The sequence below is a fragment of the Canis lupus genome, chromosome 3 (assembly GCF_003254725.2).
Source record: "Canis lupus dingo isolate Sandy chromosome 3, ASM325472v2, whole genome shotgun sequence".
Taxonomy (NCBI): Eukaryota; Metazoa; Chordata; class Mammalia; order Carnivora; family Canidae; genus Canis; species Canis lupus.
The window spans coordinates 48044669-48068158 of NC_064245.1; the positions used below are offsets into that span (position 1 = coordinate 48044669).

At 46.3% G+C, this 23490-nt stretch overlaps 1 protein-coding gene across 2 annotated transcripts in view; it reads right to left on the minus strand.

Annotated features, from left to right (window-relative positions):
- SLCO3A1 (solute carrier organic anion transporter family member 3A1) overlaps positions 1-23490 on the minus strand; it is a 303455-nt gene that overhangs the window by 65278 nt on the left and 214687 nt on the right. For both annotated transcript variants that reach the window (XM_025438159.3, XM_035714824.2), the window contains exons 3-4: positions 11610-11708; positions 2849-3112 (exon numbers count right to left, since the gene is read on the minus strand). In XM_025438159.3, coding sequence (XP_025293944.3) covers positions 2849-3112; positions 11610-11708 — 363 coding nt within the window. The remainder of the gene's footprint in view (positions 1-2848; positions 3113-11609; positions 11709-23490) is intronic.

Genomic DNA, 23490 nt, shown 5'->3' on the forward strand with positions numbered 1-23490 from the left:
GGGACTTCTGGGCTGTGTGAGAAATAACAGCTTCTCTACACAGTTATAGAACACCACTCTGGGCCTTGTGTCTCTCCTCAACTTCTAAGAGTTGCAAACCCAATGATGGCCAACTTTGTTGGAAAGAGACCATCAAAGCCCACTTTTTGGAGGGGGAGAGCACCCTGAAAAGTAAACTGCAAGCCTAAACTCCTATATCACAGAGCTCGGTTTCCTCACCTATAAACAGGACACCGTATGTTAAAGCCAAGGGGAGTTAAGCGGTGTAGCCAAGACTGCAAGACTAGGAAGTGGCTGAGCTGGGTCGGAACCCAGATGAATAGCCCTGCTGCTCTCCCAAGAGCAGGGGAGATCGTCTCAGTCTCAGTCCCAGCAGGAGGGAGGATGGAGCAGCTGCTCTTGGGACACAACACCAGCTCTTCTTAGGAGCCTTCCCTATCTGTAGAGCATGGCAGGGGACGCGGACTGATGGCCAAAGAAGAAACCTATTTGCAAACTCAAATGAAACAGATGAGAAATGGCAACATACCTATTTTTAGACCAATGTTAATTCCTCCATATGCAATGCTACTCAAGCTTATCTGTACTGCACACTGCCTGGAGACCAGAGGGTCTTTCAAGGCTGCAAATTGGATAAAGAGTTTAGGAGCACCGGGTGACACTGCATGGTGCTTTCAGTGGAAATGTCCACGTAGCAAAAACACTGAATCACATGGAAAAATGAAGGATGTAAACGACCATGGTCCCCTATCCATGTGCTGGCGTATGTAAAATTTGTTTATTAGCATAATAGCTCATGTCACCGTATTTTGGTTCCTGGGGATTCTTCTGGACACACTGCCTTCCTTTCCTGCTGGGACATTCTTTAGGTCCATTAATAGACCTACTGCCTCTGGGGATTGCTAATTCTAATTAAAAATCATTAATTATGAGAAGTGGAGTCTATGTATCTACAGGCCACAATTTATGATCACTATGGCTTGCAATGAGTCTCAGACCTGTCTATCCAACTGTGTACTTGTCAGCTAGGCCATGGAACGTCTAACATTCAGCTTGCCATTGCTTCAACTCTGCCCATTGTGTGTCACCCCCCACCCCCAATGGCTGCAATGTAAGTTCCAGAATATAAGCTGCCTGGGTTACCACTGTGTCCCTGGAGCCTAGCAGGATCTCAGTACATGCTGAACAAAGGAGTTAAGGGGCAACTGAATCATAATCCAAGAATTCTGAAGACCCAAGATGTGGGCTCTCCCCTGCCTGTCTCCTGAACGTCCATAAACTCCTCTGCTGCCTGGCACTGCCATCCTTTCCACATTAGGCTGCCTTTGCTGGCTTACTGCTCTGTCCCTACGCTGGATGGTAAGTACTTTGGTAGTACAATTATAGCTTTTCATCTTTGCATCTCCAAAGATGAAAGTTAAGAGAAGACTGGGGTAGCTCTTGAAATTGGAGCTCTGGGCAATTACCATGGGACAAAGACCCAGAAAGGCTGCCACTGCTTTGGTCCAGGGTGTCTCCCGTTAAGGCCCACTTGGGTCAGCCCCATTTACTCCTGCAGATCTGGTTACTGGGACACTTTGTAAGGCTACCTAGGCAGTAGACATCACCCTCTGGCCAGCTGTTTGGGTGGGAGTTGGTGGGGGGCTCTCCTATTAAGCATAAACTCCTGGGAGTCCAAGCCAAGGCAACCCCTGAGGACAAAAAGTAGATGGCCGCCTCCTACTCATGCATTTCTGCAACTTACAGAGATGACTTTTAAGACCTTCTTTGGACAGTTCCAAATTTCTACTTTGGTAGAAACGATTGTGGAACATGGGTTCAGACATAACAGCAGATTATTAATTAGTCTCTTCTGGGAATTAGCACAAGTTCTGGCAATCCCTCCCTGACGAACACTATTAACAGACAGTCTTCTGCGGGCAGTGCTTTAATTCTCACGGCCACACTGTCACTTAGGAATGCTATTACAACTATACACTCGTGGAAATGAAGCGTGGAGAAGCTAATGATCTCAGTTCTCGTGAAGAGCAGAGCAGGGACCGGAGCCCAGGGGCTGTGATGAGCTCCTCCACGTGGCTCTCAAGCATCTCCAAAGACAGTGCTCCTTGTCGCACAAAAGCTTGGTGAAGAGACTCTTACCGTTTCTAAACTGGCCACTGGAAGACTGGAACTGCTGATGGGTGCACCCTGAACCTGCCAAGAAGTGGGTCATCCGCCTTCCCCCCACCCCAGCCTCACAGAGGAGGAATGCCCCAGCCTTGCTCCTTCCTTACTTCAAAAACTCAGCAGATTCTTCAAGGGACCCAAGAGAGGGGGTCCTGGAACTTACAGAGCACTGCGGAGACCCCACGGTGGGGAGGGGACCGTGACAGAAACCCAGCAGCTCCAGGCTGCTCTGGCACTGCTTGCCTTGAACAGAGCTTGCCAAATGTGTAAAAAACCATGGGGCTAGAGTGTGTATGTTTGCAGGGGGTGCTGCTGCTTCTCATTCCACATCACTCCATTTTATCAGAAAAGATGCATCTGTTTTCTGTTAAAAACGACTGGGAGAGCTTCGCCACATTCTCAAGTGGGACTTTGTTATTAAGACTGAGTTCCTACCTCTTTCCAGAGGAGCACATCTTTCGTAGAGGGGAGAGGAGGACAGAGCGCTTCAAAGGAAAAGCACTTTGGATGTGGCTTTTGAAGAATGCCTGCTATCAGGAAAGGACTTCCTGATAAAAGAACAAGTACCTCAAGCCCCCAGAACCCAGTCCTGAGCACCACCCTTTCCCCCATCAGCCTAGACCACCGCCCCCCCCTCCCCCCCCCATTCCCCTGGCCAACCACATTCGAGGTGCGGCTCTACCTTTCAGCTGCTGGAAGCAGGAGGCACTGCTATCTGGCTCCAGAGGGTGTCTCAGGACCCCGTTGCTGGGCTTGGGTCTCTCGTATTCTCTTTCTGGGAGCATGGCCTGCTCGCTCTCCATGGCAGGGTCTGAATGTGGGGGCAGAGACTGTGGAAACCCAAACATCAAGAGGGAAGAGAAGAAGAGTAAGGCACCGCAGAGCAGAAAGCCACCCCACCAGGCTCCGATCCAGCGGGGGTCGTCCGGAGTGATGTCCAGGTTACCTGCAACCAGAAAGAAGACAGTGAGTAGGACGGGAGGGGACACAGCAGGGCTGGCATACGGCTAAGGGTCTGAGTCAGCTGCACAAGAGAGGGCTCTGGAAATAGCCTTCAGGGCCCGGGGGGCGGCAGGCAGACTGGACCCTTCACAAAGCAGCTTTTTGTTCCACATGGGTGCTTCTGTTTCTCCTAAAGCTGAAGGCTGATTTCTTTCCCTCCTTAATTTTCTTGTCTACCCTGTGTTTGTATCAGTCTAAACAAACACAGTGAGAAGCCAGACACCCTCTGAATTAAGCCTGGAACTGATGGGCTTTGGTAGAACTGCCTAGGTGTGCTGGTGAAAGCACAAGGGCACAGAAACATTGTTCAAGGGTGTATTTTTTACTGTGTATACTCACTTGCACCCTTCAAAAAAGAAACTAACCTGAGATCCCATTCAACACCCCACTCCTGGTCTTGAATCAGGTTCACAGATCATAAGGGGTGGCACAGAATGAAGTCAAGAGGCAGGATGCCTGGAGTGAAATCCTGACATTTCTCAGCTTGGGACCTCAGCCTAGTGATTTGAACTCTCTGTGCCTGGCTGACTGATCTGCAGGACAAACCATGATGGTAATAGTACCTTACGGAGTTTCAGGGAAAGACTAAGTGAGCCACACCAGATAAAAATTGCTCAGAATAGTCCCTGGCACGTGCTTGAGCATTTAAACAGTGTTAGTGTAATATTTATGGTTGGGGTCCTGTTTCCAAACTGCTAGTGAGTAGGTTAATTCAAATCTTGGTGGTGGCCTGTGATTTGGGGAAGTCCTTTATTAGAAAGCTTTGCAGCCAACTTAATGTTTAAAGGCAGGTGTACATGTGGTTTGGTTGTCTTGTACTATTATTTCTTTGATTTGCCAATTGAAGTCATGAAGACATAAACTATAGCTTACTGCTTTGCAGATTTTTTTTTTTTTTTTGTCTTTCTCTACAACTGCCTTTCTTAGAGCATTCCCAGATGAACTGCTTAGAAACGTCTCTTTGACGATAATCCCATACCTCTGGAGCATATAAGGACATTCTTAGATATGGGGTCAGAGCATTTTGAGCTAAGAACTAACAAGGCTGCAAGCCTAGACCAGATGGATGGACAGGTGTGGCAAAAGAAAGGACCACAGACACTCAGATGAGCACTTCACCATTTGTAAAATGTTCTCCCTAAAGTCTCTTCAGTTGCCACTAATGAAGATCCCAGCCATCATTTACTGAGGGCTTACTCTGCATTAGGCTTTACCCAGCGTGTATTCTTAACTGTTCTGGTCAACCCTCCAAGCAACCCTAAAGGTAGAGTCTTTTATTATCCCAGTCTTATACAGATAGAAAAATGGAGGCTTAGAAAGTTTAAGTACCTTACCCAAATTCACAGAGTTGAAGATTAAAAGATAGGCATTGAGATGCCAAGGGCCAGACTCCTTATTACTTTGCTACACTGCCCTTCTGAGCTGTCTGTCTAGTCTTTGTTTTGGGCTCCCTGGGGGGATGATTAATTCCAGTGCTTTGTGCAATGGGCCTAAGATCACCAACTTTGCTGCTGGTCTTCGGAGCATCAGTGGGTTCTGTCCTGGAGGCCTTGACATCAACGCAGGAGCAATATTTAGGGCACTACAATGGACAAGATGCTTCTGACTTGCTGCACGTCAGAGAAGAGAGTATAAACTTTGGCAGGCGTAGGGTTGAATCCCAGCTCACATGCTTACTAGCATGTGATGCTGGGCAAGCTACTTACCCTCTCTGAGTCTTACTTTGATCACTTGCAAAAATAAAGGTGACATCCACCAAGATCGCTTGCAAGGATAAGAGGTAATGAGCAAGGATCACTTGACACACAGGCTCTTTGTATATGGTAGCTCTTATAACTACTTCTAGGTATATATTTACATGAATGGGAATTTCATGATATAGGGTTATTATTATTATTTTTTAAGAGTATGGTAAAGCTTAAAAAAGGCAGGAGAAAACCCAAGGTGATCTTGAAAGCATCTTGATGCAAACATAAGAAGAGAAAAGGAAGTCAGATCACCTCGGGTAGCTGAGCAGGAATGTTTTCTTCAGTTACTCATTGTGTTTTTTTCACCTGCTGCCAAGCAATGAATGAAAACAAAAGACGTAAAAGGGAGCTGTGGTATCTCCCTCCGTTGTTGATGGGCTCCATAAAGGGGAATTGAAAGCTGGCAGATGTGAGCCGAGAGAGAGAGAGAGAGAGAGAGAGAGAGAGAGAGAGAGAGAGAGAGAGAGATATCCTGGCGGTTGTTTAGAGGAACAAAATTAGTAGCTCGTTGAGAGTCCCTATTTTACTTAGGAAGTTAGTGCCTCTCTTCTATGTGTGAAGAAACATCCCAGGGAGAGATGCTGCAGTGGGGAGGCGGAGGTTTATGTGAACCTGTCAACTCACTCCCCGTAGGTATGTGCTTGCATGTGGGAAGCCAACGTTCGCTCACCATTTGTAAGGCAGGGAAGAGCATGTGACCTGTGTCAGACTAGAGCATGCCTGTCATGTGGGCAAGGAGAAGGAGAGGGGTCTGTAGGAAAGTGTGGGGTGGGGGGAGATTTAGGTAAATCACAGTTGACCATTTTAGGAAGTATTGATTCTTTTTTCCCCCTCTCCATTGCAACCATCCAGAGCACTTAGGCAAGGAAAGAAATAATGTTCTGAGGAGAAACCACTCAGCTTTGGAGCATGCTGTCCCTCGGGTCAGGGTTGGCTTAGGGGGTGGATTCCTAGTCCTGATTTTGGCACTTCCCAAAAAGACGGCTAATGCTTAAACCCAGTCTGACAAAAGTATTTTCTGAGGCACTTTCACGGAAGTGATGGTGAAAATCCCTCCCCACCTGCCTGCAATCATCACTGGTCGGCAATTACTATCCTAGTATCACTAATGCTGAAAGAGAGTTTTTTAGATTGGCTGCCAAAGAATAGTGGGGTAGATGCTACTGATGTCTTTATTTGGATCTCCTCTTCTAGAACAAGGAGGCTTACCTGTCCCTTACCGTGAACTTAGGCGTAGTCACGTGCCACAGAATTTTGCCACTGAAATATGAGTGGGGGAATACAAGTCACTTCTGTGTGGAGCTACATATGAGCTGGTGCCTGACTCTTGCACTTTCTTGCCCTGCTTGATCATGGAAGCTCTGCCTGATTGTGAAATCCTCCTAAGATGGTCCCTGAGAGGCTATGATGAATGAAGGGTCACTGCACTGTATATACAGCAAGAATGAGGAACGAACCTTTAGTATTATTCTAAGCCACTAAGGTTTTTGGAGGTGTTTGTTATTGCAGCAGAACCAAGCCCACTCTGACTAGTACAAAAGGCTTAGGAAATAAAAATTCATGCTCTCTAAGAACAGTGATCCTGGGCAGGCTTGGAATCGTGAAAGTGTTTCAGGCACAGATGGGGAACGGGGTGAAAATGTCTTTTCTTTCAACGTAGCTCTATTCAGGTTCTTGATCTTAGAAAATTACTACCATTCAACTTTTTCATGAAGACTGTGGTAAGATTCCCAGAACAAAAATGAAAAGCACCCATCATTTACTTAGATGTACCTAATTGCCAATGAAACGGGGACCATAAAGGACAAAAAGACATTGAAAAGAATGGGATGGGGACAATATCCTAGAGTGAAGGTGCAGCATTAGCAAAGGCATGGCATCCTCAGGGGACTCTGGGCTGACCAGCTAAGCTCTACCCAGGCACTCATCAGCCCCTTGGTCATCCCAGGCATGGAAATAGACTAAAGGATCACCATGACGGAGGTATCTGCCCACCATGAGACCGGCACAGTCCAAGCCTGCCTTTGCATAGCTGTCTCTGGTTTGAAGAATTTCTGCTTTGCAAGATCCATTTTTCTAACCCTGCCATGTCTCAGAATCTGACATTTGGAGTGTTTTCATGGTTTTGTGGGGTAAAACAAGCAAGCTTTTGGGAGTTGTTTGCTTCCTCTGTTGAAGGCTGTGTAAACACAAGGGGTTGGGGTTTTTCTCCTATTTCTGAGGACTACTACCATGGTAGGTAGGAAAGAAAAATACTGGGAACAGAGTCAAATCTTTTTTTTTTTTTAATAAGATTTTATTTACTCATGACAGACACAGAGAGAGGCAAAGATGTAGGCAGAGGGAGAAGCTGGCTCCCTGTGGGGAGCCCAATGTGGGACTCGATCCCAGGAACCCGGGATCACACCCTGAGCCAAAGGTAGAGATGCTCAAAGACTGAGCCACCCAGGCATCCCTTTTTTTGTGTGTTTTATTCATTTTTATGTATGTATGTATGTCAAACCATTTTAAAACTAACCAACCAACCCATGAGGATACCCAAAGACTATGAGAAGGAGATCGAAGCAAATTAGAGACACCTATTTCTGACTCCCAGGCCACGCTGATGTGTAAGTGGTGCCTTGGGCTCTCCGAGCAGTTTTTCTTTTCTTTCTTTTTGTCCATTTACCTATTTGTTTAATCTATTTCTTGAAACTTTTGCTAGGAGACTCAAGCATTCCAAAACTATCATTAAGTTACAGACCAAATTAGAAACTGAGAACAAGGAGGGGCTGAGCAAAGAGGGCAGCATGGAATGCCCAGGATCTCGGCCATTGAGCTAATTAGCCTCACATGAAGGAATCTGACGACTCCTGCAGCCAGCCCTGGAGTGGCAGAGCAGGCAATTCCTGGCTGTTGACCTTTTCCATGAAGCAAACATACAGACATATCTTATTCCAGGGACAAATGCCATGCAGCCATAAGGGGCCAGCTGGGGTCTGCCTCAGGATGAGAGTCTGTGTGTGCTGATGAGGTTAGGTCATCTCAGCAAGGCCTTTGTCCATGGAAGGAGGCAGCCTTCTGGCAAAAGTCCTGGAGAAATTCTAAGGACACAAACTGCCCAGTTTGGAGTCAGACAGGGGCGTGGGGTTTGCATCCTACTAGCTGTGGAAATGAGAATCTTTGGCTTACCGTGTGCCTACTACCTACCAGGCACCATGCTACATGCTTTGCATGATTAACACATGTCATCCACACACAGACCCTCACAGAGAAATGCCCCCAGGACTGCACAACTTGGAAGGGGTGTAGCTAAGATTAAAATGGATGTCTGGGGATGCCTGGGAGGCTCAGTCGTTGAGCGTCTGCCTTTGGCTTAGGGTGAGATCCCGGGGTCCTGGGATCAAGTCCTGCATCGGGCTCCCCACAGGGAGCCTGCTTCTCCTTCTGCCTATGTCTCTGTCTCTCATGAATGAATGAATAAATAAAATCTTAAAAAAAGAATAAGATGGAGGTCTGATTCCAGCACCAGAACCCTGTAGAACTCATCATCTCTGCATAAGAAGAACTCCGCTGTTAAGTGGGATAACAGTAACACCCAACCTCCAAGAAGAATGTTCTAAAGTTCAGATGAGGCCATCTACATACCACTTTAATAAGCGGTCTGTTCAAGGCTGCCATTCTCAATCTCCTGATAAACCCACTGTTAAGGATGGTTGATTTGAGGATTTGGGGCACATTCTGATACCAAGTCCTCCTTTTTTCTAGGTTCTGTTCTGAACGGGTCTCAGCTTTACAAAGGTATCCTACAAAAGCAATTCCAGCAGCACCATCGTTCTTTCCCTGTGCTGTCACAAGAGGCATCTATCCTAAAGAAGAGGAGTATGAGGGAGCCATGCAGGGATCAGACACAGATGTAGAGCAGCAGAACCCTTGGTCTATGCATGGCCAGCTGAGTCCTCCCAGGGGGACTGCCCGCGGGGTCCATCCATCCCATGGCTGGCCTGTTCCTACAACCCACCACCTCCCTACCACACAGACTGCAACCAGCCTTCCTCGCTGGGTCCTCCCCTTTCACCCTGTCTCCTCAGCTGCAGCCAGGCTGCACAGGCACATCCTCTCCTCCATCTGCCCCACCACAAGGGCTCTGCCTCGCCTGCCTCGCCCGCCTGCCCACAGGTTCCAGAACACTGCTTTCTCCAGTCCCCTTTCCCGGCTCTCCGCTGTGTGCCTGGCCCTTTCCATTCATGCTTCAGGACACCCCCTCACAGGTTGGACAGCCCTCAAGAGGGACTCTGTCTTCACTGGTGAAGAAAAAAATACAGGAGGGTGAGCCCTAAAGAATTGAGAACCTCCTTCTCAAAATATAGCCTGGATCCATTCCAGATAGAACAACAAGTTTTAGTCACATGGTTAGAAATCATCAAAATTGCTAGAAACTATAGAATTCTGTCTTGTTCTCCAAGAGAATAAATTATATTCTTCTGCCCTCTACTGGTAAAAAGCAGCATCAGCCCTCCGGGCACCTTCAGCAAGGATGCAAACAAAAGATGGTGACTCACAGAGAATCCTTCCCTATCTTAGAGACCCACTGGATGGGATTTCCGCTATTCACTTGTGTGTGTGTGTTGGGGGGGGGGCGGGGGTTGCCATCAGCAAGATGTCCAGCTGGACCAGGAATGCGCCCATCTGTCTTACAGCCAGGGAGGTTTCAAATTGCCGGTGATCTAGAACCACAGATGATGTCGATTAACTCAGGGCCCTGATGGGTGAAGAAAGATGCTGACCACCCGGGACTGTGGGCAGGACTCCAGACTGAGGGAAAAGCCCGAAGCAAATGAATAGCACACCGAGGGGGACCATGAATGAACTGGCTCCGCCCCTCCAAATCCTTGCCCACCCCTTGATCATTCCAGCATACAGAAAAGATGCTATTTCATTCCCAGCGGGACTCCTGACGAAGGGGCTGTGAAGTGGAAATGCCCATGGGCTTACTCAGGAGCCCTGGGTTCTATACAGATACACCCCTTGGACCTGTTTCCTCATCTGTACAATGAAAGGGCTGGAAGAGAATGATCTGAGGTTCCTGGCTCAGAGGTTCTGGTAACTCATAGGCCTTGATCCAAAGGAGCCCCTACTAATATGCTGAGGGTAGTTCTGCCTGGGTGCTTGGCCTCTTCTTCCAGGCAGCCTTCCCAATTGCATGGGGTGGGTGCATCCCCTTCCTTCACTGTTTTTTGCCTAAACAAGCAAGATGGTAGCCGCCTGCCACTGTGTATTGTTTCCCTGACCAGGCCACCCCTCATCCCACTCGCTAGGAGTATGGTTCAAAGGGTCAACCAGCTGCTGCAAAAGAGCAATATCCAATCACACTTCCTGAACAAAGCCAGCATTTTAAAAGAATAAGTAAATAAGGCTGCCTTTGATTCTTTTCTTTCCCCCCACTTGCAAATTTGTAACATCATTAGGTACAAGTAAATATATCAGTGGGATTAATGGAGTGAATCACAAAGTGACTTGATTGGATTTAAAACCACATTATTTCTTTGGAGTGAATTAGTAAATTTAGCACTGTCAGGAGATGATGGATTGAGAAGCCAGGGACTGAGCTCTTATTGATTCTGAGAATAGATCGGTATGGGGAGGAGAAGTTGGGATGGCTTCCCGTACTCTTTTCTCAGAGAGAAAGGAAACATGGCTTCTCTGCTCACTGAACTGCACAGAAATAGAGCGTTCTGTTGGGGGCTCACAGTCAACCCATGACCACATATGGCAGGTAGTATCTCAGATGGCCTCCCACGATCCCACCCCCTAGGATGACATGTCACTTCTGAGACAAGGTTATAAATGAACCATGGCTTTTGTCTCAGATGCTCTCTCCCCACTTCTTTTGGGTTGTTTGCTCCAGGCCTGTCGACAGCCTTGGGAATGAATTTAGAAGTTGGATTTCCTCCAGTTGAGCTTTGGGATGAGTAGAGACCACATCAACACCCTGACTACAGCCTCATGAGGGACCTCGAATCAGAATCACCCAGCCAAGCTGCTCTGGATTCCAGACCCACAGAAATACACTGGGATATAATATTATAAACACCTCCCCGGTATTGTTTTAAGTCACTAAGTTTGGGGTAATTTGTTACACAGCAAGAGAAGACTAATAAACCATGTGACTTCTGTTTTAGCCACTGAAACATGAGGAGAAGCTTCCAGAAGCAATGTGCAACTCACCATGGCCTAATTTCCTGGAGTAACCATGATGAGCCAAGTCTCACCCTCCCCAACACTGCCAGTCTGTGCTGGTTTTACAGTGCACCCAAGAAGTAAACTTTGGTTGTATAAAACCACTTGAGGTTTGGGAACTGTGTGTTACCACTGCAACACCTAGCCTAGGTTAACTAGCCCACTGCTGGATCAAAGGGTAGCCCCATGAAACAGATATAATTCTTGTTACCCTTAATTTACAGATGAGGAAGATCCATATTTGAGGAATAAAACCAACTATGGGGTTATTTAGCCTCTGGGTAGACACTGGAGCCCAGACCATTTGAGCCTACACTCAGGTTCTTTCCTTTGATATTTGGTGAACCAGTAGATTGAGGTCCAAGTCCCAAGGATACCCCTTAGAAGGAGGGCTTTAGAACCCAAAGGCTGAAGGTTCCTTATAATGGTGGACATATAATGGGTTGTGGTAAGAAATTGAGATATACTCCTTACTTGTGTCAATAAAGACAGCATCCACGTAGATTTTGGTACAGAAAGAGCCCAGGATAAATCCACAGGCTGGTCCAAATACCAGCATCGTGAACAGGATTCCTGAAAGAAGAAGATGAGACAGAGATTAGATTTAAAAAGAAAAAAAGGCAGAAGCCATTCAATGAGCAAAACAGTCAAAGATCAAGGCTGTTATATTTCACATTGATCAGATGAGAAATCAGATTATACAAATGACATTACAGGAATTAGTCTAAAAATCCTAGAGGGGAAAAGCTAGTGCTGAAGCATTGTTATGAAGGAATTCTATAGTTTGAGGGAAGTTGCTCTGAAATATCTGTGGGCCCTGAATGCAGGTATTTTTTTAGAGGACTCTGTCCCATACCGTATCAACCATATTAAAATATACCCACGTCTGTATTAAGTTGTTTCTGTCCTAAACATTTTTGAAATGATTTTTTATAATTTTGCTTTCACATCTATTTGGCTTTCTGCAATTCATTTAATTTATGGTTGGCTAATATTTCTCAGCACTCATTGTACAAATTCAGGAATTGCTGTGAAGTGAGAAAAGTCAAAGCCACAAATTATTTTCAAATGTAATGAAATGTTTATGGGCATTAAATTCAGCAAAAAACAGAGTTGACATAATGGTATGCTTTGAGAACATTTAAATAGATGTTTTATTAATTTGAATTCTGCAGATCTCCCTCCTATATTTTGGAGTTGCTATCTATTGTCTTAATAGTCGTTCAAGACTTAACCTTTATTACAGGACTTGAGAAGATGGTAATAGGCACGAACAGGTGGACATAATATGTGGGATTTTGAACAACCCCTTCTATTCATTCTGGAAAAGTACTGAGTCCAAACTAAAACACACAGGCTGCATCTATGTAACTAAATTTCGGTTTGATAGAAAATTCCATGAGCAATGACAGTTCCCAAGGCCCTGAGAATAAAAACAGGAGTGAAGAAGGGGCCCTTCCTGCAAGAAGCTGGCTGCCGGTGAGGACAAACAGTATGTGGGTCCCTTCAACCCCCAGCAGATAGCCCAAAAGAGAGGTGTTAACAGGTCCATGAGGGTGCATGAAGAATAAGGTTGGAGATGAATTCAACCAAAGGGAATGTGAGTCAGTGGAGGGTACTTCTGGTCTGCCTAAAGGTGTAGACTGACTTATTCTGATTTCCCTCGGCGATATCAACAGGAACCACTCAAATAATCAATCAATCAATCAATCAATTAATATTTATCAAGCTTTTTTTTTTAAAAAAAGTGATCTTATTTATTTATTCGTGAGAGACACAGAGAGAGAGAGAAAGAGAGAGAGAGAGAGAGAGGCGCAGAGACACAGGCAGAGGGAGAAGCAGGCCTCATGCAGGGAGCCTGACATGGGACTCGATCCCGGGTCTCCAGGATCACACCCTGGGCTGAAGGCAGGCACTAAACCGCTGAGCCACCAGGGCTGCCCTATCAAGCTTCTTCTATGTGCCAAGAAATAGTCTTGGGAATGGAGACTCAGCACTGAACAGTTAAGTATCTTGGCCTTCCAGAGCTCAATGACTTGGAGGTGAGGAGAAGTATAAACAGAAGCTCAACTGGTCTATAAATGCTTGGCAAAGGAAGCCATGTCTTCCTAGTTAATAGACAGAAACCTAGGCCCCAAAGGAATCAATCACTTGAAGACAGCTTACAAGGAATGTTGTTTGATAGAAGAAAGAATGAAAAGAGGATGGTTTATATCATGGATTTGGGGTAGAATCCACTCTCAGTGAAATCCTATTCTGATTTGGAACAATCTAGAATTTCTAGAGTCTCAAAAAAATATCTGTTCCCATAGCTGCCCAGAGACCCCCAATCCCACAATTATTCCTGTTTCTAAGAATCTCAAGAGAAGCAATATCTATTTTTATTAGAACACGGACTCTGGTATGTCACAACTTAGATTAAGATAACTAAACCAAGGAAGTTAAGTTGGGGGTATCACTGGACAATTCTAGAATATGAGGATCTCTTAGATATGGACTAGAATTACAGATATGGTCCTTAGCATGGTAGGGCTGGGGATCAGAGCTACTCTTGGCCCCATTCCCTGGAAGGAAAATGAAGCAGAAAGAGATGCTGAGGAAGATCCAGGGGGCAGGGGTGGGGGCAAGGACTGGGGGGTGTCTAAGACAAGAGCAGCACCCAACATAGCCTAAAGGGATTTCTGCTTCAGGGCAAAACTGTGAAGCCAGCCATGTCCTCCTGTCCAGGCTATAGGCTGAGGTGAGTGACTGGTCAGCTACTGGTACTCTAAAGATGGCTCAGCAAGCAACCTATCTGCTCAGGCAGTTTCAGAGGAAGAGACATAGGGGACAGGAACACAATTCTCCTGCCATGGGTACTACAATGACCTTGCTGATTCCCCGTTAATATTCCAGCAGCTGCTCGAACCGCCCCCCAGCCCCAGCAACCCCCACAACTCATAATAATATGCCTTCTTTCCTGCCAAATAAAACCCCCAATCAATGTAATAATCACCGATGCATCACCTCCAGATTGAGTAACACAAATTATAGCCAATATTTAACAAGTCAAAGGACTAAGCTTTTAGTATCTTTGGAAGAAACAGTTGATGTGCTGAAGAAGTTGTGGAGATTGTACTGTTACCACCTCCCTCACCTGGGGGCAGTAGAAAGTGTGGACAGGTCAAACATCCTGGAAGAGCTGGGGACCCCAGGTCTGGGCCTCCTGCCCTTGTACCAGCTCTGACACAGAAAAAGGGGCATCTGTCAAGCTCGGCTGCATGCAGGAGCCCCATGGGACCCACACAGGCCAGCCATCCTTTCTGGCAGCTCGGGCAGGCAGAGGCCTACCGTGAGATGCCATGCCCCAAGGCAGCTTCTCCATCAGCCAAGAACATCTCTCATTCTGGTTCCTGGAGGAGAAGACAAGGGTTTCCAAGCTGTTGGATTGGAGCTTTCCATTTTAACAAGATGAAGTTCTCCCCCAAAACCAGAGAAACCTGATAGGGCCCAATTCCAAAAACCAATGAAAGATACAGAACACATGTGTCTTTGTATGAAGGGCTGAAATCTCTGGCAGCATTTTTTGTTTTATTTTGTTTTTCTTTGAGAGAGAGAGAAAATGAATAGGGAGAGGAGGAGAGGTAGAGCCCCTCAAGCAGACTCCTCACTGAGCAGAGAGCCTGACAAGAGGCTCGATCTCAAAACCCATGAGATCACAACCTGAGTTGAAAACCAAAGTCAGACATTCAACCACCCGAGCCACGCAAGCTTCTTTCTAAGCAGCTCCTCTCAGAGAGATGTTAAAGAAAGCTCTAGCAACAATGAGTTCTCGTATCTTTTCCAAGGAGCAATCCAGTAGAGATGGTGGAGGGGGTCTTCAAGCATCAGGAAACACCCTTTTTCTACCTCAGCGAGATCTTAGGAAAACAACTCAAATAAAGCAGTATGGCAGAGCACACCCCTGGGCTTTGAGGGGAGGTTGTTCCCCCGAGAGGGTAGGAGGCAGGCCATGATCTTAGAGAGGGGAGGGAGAAAGGGAAAAAGAATCTTTTTTTTTTTTTTAAGATTTTATGTATTTATTCATGAGAGACATAGAGAGAGAGAGGCAGAGACACAGGCAGAGGGAGAAGCGTGCCCCATTGCAGGGAGCCTGACGTGGGACTTGATCCCAGGACTCCAGGATCAGGCCCTGGGTGGAAGGCAGCGAGCGCTAAACCACTGAGCCACCCGGGCTGCTCAGGGAGAGAGAATCTTAAGCAGATTCCACACCCAGCACAGAACCCAATGCAGGGCTCAATCTCACAACCCCGAGATCTTTTTTGTTTGTTTTGTTTTGTTTTGTTTTGTTTTGTTTTGTTTTACAACCCCGAGATCTTGACCTGAGCTGAAATCAAGAGCCGGACGCTCAACCCACTGAGCCATGCAGGTGCCACTTGCCCTTAGTATCTTAATTATATTTTTCACAGAGCCCCGAGTCTAAAAGAAATACCTGGCAATGGACTTCTGAATGTGTTTCCTTGCTCTCCTTTCGATTCACCCTCCTAGGCTGTGATCTTGTGCTTGTTTAATGAACCAATGCACATGTTGTGCCCAAACAGACAGGAAAAAGACTGTCCACCACGAAAATCCACAATCCTGGTGTCAAACAGTAGGCGCCTCCGGGACAGGAGAGGAGGTGCTTCATGGCCCGGTGCTGCCCCCTGCTGCCCGCCGGACTCAGGAACACGGGAGGGGAGGGGCGACGGGGCTTACAAAAGGAGACACAGGAAATATTAAAAATAAAATAAGTTTTTTCTTTTAATTTACGTGTATTATTTTTTCAGACATTTACTAAGTAGTTTGAACTTAACTGCTTGATAAACAGCATTGCCAGGTATTTCTTTCAGACTCAGGGTTCTGTGAAAAATATAATTAAGATACTAAGGGCAAGTGGCTCCTGCATGGCTCAGTGGGTTGAGCGTCTGGCTCTTGATTTCAGCTCAGGTCAAGACCTCAGGGTTGTGAGATTGAGCCCTGCATTTGGGTTCTGTGCTGGGAGTGGAATCTACTTAAGATTTTCTATCCCTCTCTCCCTCTCCTCTCTTAAAGGGGGTGGGGGGAGATACTAAAGGCACAGTGAACTAAGAAAGTTTGAAAACTTCTGGTACCAACTTGTCACGCAAACTGCAGATTAGCACTGGCCATCCTTGGACACCGGAGAAGAACAGATGAACTGGACAAGGATTTTGTTCTCAAGAAGCTTGCTGCCATCCTGCAGAGACTTTCAGCCATTTGTAATCATTCAAAATCCATAATGGCACCTACGAGGTGCCAGGCACTGTGCTACCAGCTGGGACACAGCATGAACAAAACAGACAAAATTCCCTGCTGGGGATTTTTCCTGTGGAGTTTGTGTTGTGGAAGAAAGGCCATAAACTAGCCAACCTGCCATGCTGTACTCAGGGGTAGTACCAAAGAGGAGAGTGCATGATGGTGTAGGGCTACAGAAAGACCTCGCGGGGCACCAAGTCTTAGATGTAACACACAGCACGGTGTCAGATGTGCTACCAAGCTGGGCCCACTGTATGGGAAGCAGACTAATGGCCCCCAAAGACATACCTGTCCTAATCTTTAGAATCTGTGCCTGCTAGCTTAAATGACAAAAGAAAATTAAGGCTAAGATGGAATTAAGGTGGCTCACCAGTTGACTTAAAGGGATTATACTGATTATCCCCAAAGACCCAATCACACGGATCCCGTAAATGTGGAAGGCGAAAGAAGAGACAGAGTCAGAGAAGGAGATGACACAACCAGAGACATGGCATCCTGAGCAGGACGTGACTAGCCACTGCTGGCTTTGAAGATGGAGGAAGAGGTTATGAGCCCAGGAACAAGGACCGCCTCTCAAAGCTGGAAAAGGCAAGAAGATAGATTCTCCCTTCCAGAGAGGATCCTCCAGAGGACGACAGCCCTGCCGACACCTTGATTTTAGCTCGGTGAAACCCACTGCAGACTTCTGACCTCTAGAACTATCAGATCATATATTTGCATTATTTTAAGCCACAAAATTTGTGGTAACTCATTATAGCAGCAATAGGAATCTAATGTAATTATTAATCAAATTGGAGTAAATTCTCAGATCTTGCAACCATGAATATCCATGTGACTCTCTGAGAACAGGACATTGAATGAAGTTCTTTAATTACTTGACCATGAAACATTTTTTTGTGGGACATTTTTCAGTGCTGGTGTCGACTGGGCCACAGTCAGAGAAGCTGGGAAGAGACCCCAAGCCCTATGAGACAGAGATGGTGCTCTAGTCTTCTTTCTATTCCTAGATTGGCCTAGTGTAACAAAAAGTTAGTTCCCTGGCTGCAGAAAGGTGCAGGAAAGCAAACACTGGCTGTCACCATGCCCGAGCTCAGCCCCCATCCTGCTATTTCCCTGGACAGCACGCTCTGCACGCGTCTCTCTCAGTGTTGGGGACCCTCCCATCCAAGTGCCTCCTTCGACATACGATGAGCCAAGAGGACTCAAAGGACCGAACGGGTCTGGCCAGATGTGTAGAAGCCGAAGAATTTGGAAAATCCAAATGGAGACTTCAATTTAGAATGTGCTGGCCCAGGAAGAATGAGTCAACTTAATTATATTACTGATACATGATAATTAATAAAAGCATTAGAACATTTTTTTGTGTGTTTGGGTAATGTGACACACTGATCCTAATTTATTTATACAAATTAGAAGGTCAAGAGTAGCCTAGATACCTTTGAAGAAGAAGAAGAATCAAGACTTGCCCTGCTGAATATCAGGACTTCTTTGTATTTTATTTCCAGGTCTTCTTTTTAAAGCTGTAATGATGAAGACAGGGAGTTTCTGGCTTAAGGAATAATGAATATACTGATAAAAGCAGAAGAGCAAGCCCAGAAACAGAGCCACACTTATGTGGACAGCTGATTTATAGCAAAGTGTGCATACAAAGCAGCAAGGGGAAAAGATGATCTTTCCATAAATGGTGCTGGGACAACTCAAAATTACAGTGGGGGGGGGGGGGGGCGGGGAGCCAGACTCACAACACATGCAGAAATCAATTCCAGGCAGATCAGAGACCTGTGTGAAAAGCAAAGCAATAAAGCTTCTGAAAGATAACAGACAAAAATACTGTCTTGATGTAGGAAGTAGGGAAAGCTTTCTTAAACTAAACAAAGAAAGCACTAGTCATTATAAGAAAAGCTGGATAAATTGGTCTACATTGAAATTAAGAAGGTTATTCATCAGATTCACCCCAAGAGCCCACTGACAACGTGAAAATGTGGGGAAATATGTGTATAACATACATCCTCAAAAAACGCAGACAAGAATCAGAGAGCTCATGTCTAGACTATATAAGAACTGCTACAAATTCATGAAAAAAAAGACAAAGCAGTTGAAAAGGGGACAGAAATCTTAACAGGTACTTCACAAAAGAAGGAATTCAAATGAATAATAGACTAGGACAAGATATTCAACCTCCTGAGAATTCAGGGATTTGCGCATTACAACCCAATAAAATGTCCTTAACCTTCTCAGCTGGTTAAAGAGTTTTGACCATACCAATTGTTGGCAAGGATGTGGGGCATCTGGGACTCTTGCACGCTGCTGGTAGGAGCGTAAACTGGACAATCCCTTTGACAAAACTTTGACAGTATCTGGAAAACTCAAGATGACCCACAATTCCTAGGGAAACACCTACAGAAAGTCTGACACATCCTGGGAGACACATTCAAGAATGCTCGTATGGAACTGGAGACCATCCCATACCCACCAATAGTGGAACAGAGAAACCAACTATCCATACTCTGCAATCACTGTAAAGCAAAGAAAACAAATCATTGACAACATGGATGAGCCTTCAAACAGACAATGCCGAGCAAAAGAACACAGGGGAGGATGCATACTGGGGTGACTGCACTTATCCAGAACTCGGAGCAGTAAAATTAAACTAGTTAGCGATATATAACGAGGTAGTCAGAGTAAAAACAAAAACGGGGAAATGAATATTGTACAAATTATGATCCAGAAGGAGACCAGGCATGGAGGGAGGCAACAGGAGGGTGGGGCAGGGGTGGTTCTGGGGTGCTACTTTTGTGCCTGGTCTGTTTACAGGTTATATGAATGCTTGTTTCACAACAATCTGTTAAAGTATAATGTTTTCTGCACAAAGACATGACTGCTACATTTCTGACATATCTATGCATCTGTAACATAGGTACCTATATACAAATACTCATTTTCTCAAAGTGAATCAAGGGAATCTCAGGAACCCTCCGAGAAAACCAAAGACTTCCCCTGAAGTGATCTTTCATTGTGTCGAGCCCAGAGCCCTCACCTCCGCCCTTCCCCTGCCCTGCTCTCAGAAAGACTGCATGACCATCCCTCTCCACCACCAACCCATGCCCCCCTCCCCGCCCATGGAAAGTAATGAGGATGGCACCTGGGAAGGACAGTGTTGGCCTCCCCTGGCATCTGTGTGTCTGAGAGCATAGTATAAATGCTATCTGCACCTCAGCTGCACCTCCATAACATGGGCTCACAACAACCCCCTCCCTTCTTGGGGGCCTCTGAGGGTCAAATGCTTGTGTGCACAAAAAAAATGCTCCAGGTAAGTTCCTGGAACACCGATGTTCTCAAAAAACATTAGCTGTCAGCTATTCTTCTCATAGGACCCGCCAGTAGCAGGATTTTCTTTTCTGCTTGCTGAGTTTTACTTTTTTGGTTAATTTAGGTGGGAGATGCTTAACTGAATATGGAAAATACAGAATCATATAACAAAAACACTTCTTTCGCCTGTTTCCTTTTGGACATTACAGTATTCAAAATGTGTTTTTGCATTAGTGAGACCAGACAGATTAATGTAAAAACAAAACCTCTTCTCCTCATTTGAAAAGAAACACATGCTTACTGAAGAGTGCTGTGAGACTATAGTGGGGATGGAGAAACACCCCACATAGTGGCCAAGAACACAGAGCCTGGAACTGGCCAGAGTTGGCACTCGGTAGCTGTGTGAGCTTGGGAAAGGGACTGACTTTCTCTGGGCCTCCATGCTCTCACCTGAGGCCGGGGATCATAATGGTACCTGCCCCACAAGGTTGTTTCAAAGTGTAAGTGATCAGTGCATGTCCAGGGCTTTCCATAGCACCCAGCATATGGGACGTGCTTAATAAAATTTGCTATTATTATTATAAAGAAGATGGCACAAACCACCATCTCTCATACCACCCAGACAGGAACACTGATAATTCATTTAGATATTCCCTCCCCGTCTGGCCCCATATAGAAGTTAATTTTTTAAGAATTATTAAAAGAAATATACAACAGAAAGCATGGAAACAAATTATAATATTTTCTAGAGTATTTTTAAGAATAGAATTCTCTATTTAAGTATTATTTAAGGCACAGAGAGATAGGGATTTCAAGGGCCAGACATTTCTCTGCTGCTCTCACGGGGATGGGGAAGAAAAAGCTAATACGCTCTGGAACCACAGTGCCCAGCACCCAGACCTGGCTCAAGATCCCTCCCTGGCCATGAGGGAGGGCACCCAAGGACACGGTGATCTCATGTGACAGCAATGACTTCTTAGCAGTGACTGTGAGCACTGAGCAGGGCAGGGGAAGGGCGGAACGGAGGGCTCTGGGCTTGACAGAATGAAAGATCACTTCAGGGCAAGTCTGGTTTTCTCTGAAGGGTTCCTGAGAGTCACTTGATACAATTTGGAGAAAATGAGACATTCTCTCCAGCAGTATCTTATTGGGCTAGTACATGCAGGTGAGCGCTTCATCTTCTTTTGAAAGGAAAGTGGTCTCATCAATCCTTTGCTTTTGTCTGATTAAAAAAGAAACAGATTCAGAAAGCAGAACAATTTACTATTATCATACCATCTTGAGGCAATCACTTTCAAGTCTTTACCCCTTCTGATGAACTTACAGTCAAGCAAAAATTCTCACGACCACTTGATAAGGTACATGTTATGATACTTTTTTTGCACGTGAAAAAAACGGATGCTCAGAGAGGTTAGTCAATTGTCTCAAGGCTACACAGCTTCTACATGGTAGAGGTTAAGTTTGAACTCAGACCTCTAGGATCATCTAAGTTCTTAGAGACAGAAGAGTCAGGACATGATGGTACAGCAATGAAGCTCTTGAAATCCACCAGACCTAGCCTGGGATCCTGGTTATGCTTCTCAATTTCTGAATGACTCATTTCCCGACTCTGAGTCTAGGAATAAGAATAACTACCTTGCAGAACAAGGAAAATGAGATGCAATGCATGCAAAGCTTCTGGTGCCTGGAACGTAGTAGATGCTTTCTAGAATTTTCCTTCCATCTCAGGGATGATGAGCCCAAGAAGGGAGGCCTGCATGGCTGGTCTCCCCTAGACATGTGTCTCAGTCTCTTTGGCTGGATTCTGTAATTTTAACCGTGGATGGTCCCCTCAAGTGGGCAGTGGAGGAAGCTCGGGCTGGCTGTGGCTTCTTCCCACTAGAGGGCAGTGCTGGCCCAAAAAAGAGAGAGCCCTGCCTCAAACGTCCCTGTCCTCCCCTTCCTGACAACTAAAGCCTCAGTCCGAGTGAGTGTTGCTTTTCTCATCACCCACTTGCCTTCAGTGCCCTCAATTTATACAAATGTATTCTTCCGTGTTGGAATCTGCAGGCAGAAATTTCTCCCCTTAGAAGGAACATTCTGCATCATACGTGCATGAATAAAACATGATCCATAAACAGTAGGAGGCCTGCAAAACATGCAATACATATTTATCTGGTGCCTGCTGCCAGGAGCCTGGCAGTTTACATAACTGACCTTGCTTATCTCTGAGGGGGGAGATGGAGGGGAAGAGAGGATGAGGACGCGAGCAGTCACTGAACACAGACCATGGGCCAGACCCTGGATGCAATTCATGTAACAGAATTACCCTCATTGCACGGTTTACAAACAAAAGCCCAATGTTAGCTGCTATGTGCTGGAGCCAGAGCTTACGTGTCCCTTCCCACAGCATCCTACTGGTGCCCCTTAGGGCAGCTAGATCATGAGGTCTCAAAGTTGGCGGCACATTGGAAAATACTCGTGTGTACATCCCACCCCTAGGATGTGATGTTGGTGGTCTGGGAGCACAGCTCAGGCACTGGATTTTTTTCAAGTTCCTCAGTCCTGTGCAGCCAGGTTGAGCAGCTCTTATTTCACTGACCTTGACCAAGGAACCAGTTGGTAGCAAATGCATCTGGGCACGTAGGAAAAGGAAGGATGCAAATGTTATCTGATGTCAGCCTGCAAGGTGGAGGGGTAGCTGGACACCGGGCGTGGCCAGGCTCAGGTCACGGAGCTGGTGGCAGAACCTGAACTCTCAGCCCAGATGCCAGAAGAACTGTGAACTGGACCACAGAACACTGCCTGCCGTACCTGGGGTGGCCCCTAGCGCAGTCTGGTTTCCAGGCCTTACTTCTGTGTGTCCCCTACCCAGATTCCCCCTCTCCTCCAGGCCCTGAACAGTAAGCCAAAGGTCTACACTCCATTCAAAGCCTGTGCCTTCAATACCACCTCCTCCAAGGGGCCTTCCCAGATCTCCTCTCTTCTTCCTTCTCCTTCCGTCCTCTGCCACAGCACCTAACCTGAGGCTTTTTCTACAGGTCTGCTTACAGTCTACCTGGATGCAAAAATAAAGTTCCATGTCATAGGTATCCATGTCATAATAACTACAGGCTCAGGAAAGACAGAGACTTTATTTTTAAAAAATACACACTCTGGTTTTCCATAGGGGTGATGCAGCCCTTTACCTGGAGGAGGAATCAAGTGTTTGGTGAACTGTGAACTGATTACTACCCAGGCCTGGGACAGGTGGGAGGTCCTGGCATTAGGCAAACTGTGCCTCTAAGGTCATGCTACAAGGCCAGGCTTCCTTGGGCTTCTAAGGAAGGATCTGCACCTGGTCAAACCAACAGGAGTGGGAAATCTTGACTTCTCACCTAACAGAAGCTTCTCTTCCTCCCCTTCTGCCCAGCAGGGCCTCATCGTAGCGAGGGCACAGGTCCCTTGCTAACCAGTATGTGGGCATCCTGATATGATGCCCTGAGGGAGGAACTCACTGTCAGCAGCAGCCAGGTTGTGGCTCCCTGGCCAGTGCCTCTGGGGACTGATGTGTCAGAGCTGGGACCACCATCAAACTCTCCTGTAGCTTTCTCCATACATGACAGGTACTAAGGGTAGGGCTGGAGCTGGCTGACTCTTCAAAGCAAGTGAGAGCATGCCTGACCCCCCCGCCCCCCTCCCCCACACACTCCGTGTTAGCCCCTGTTAAACCCTGGGGTCCCTGAGATTGCACTGGCTGATGAAATGAGAAATGCAGCTGGTGGGGTGAGGGCCA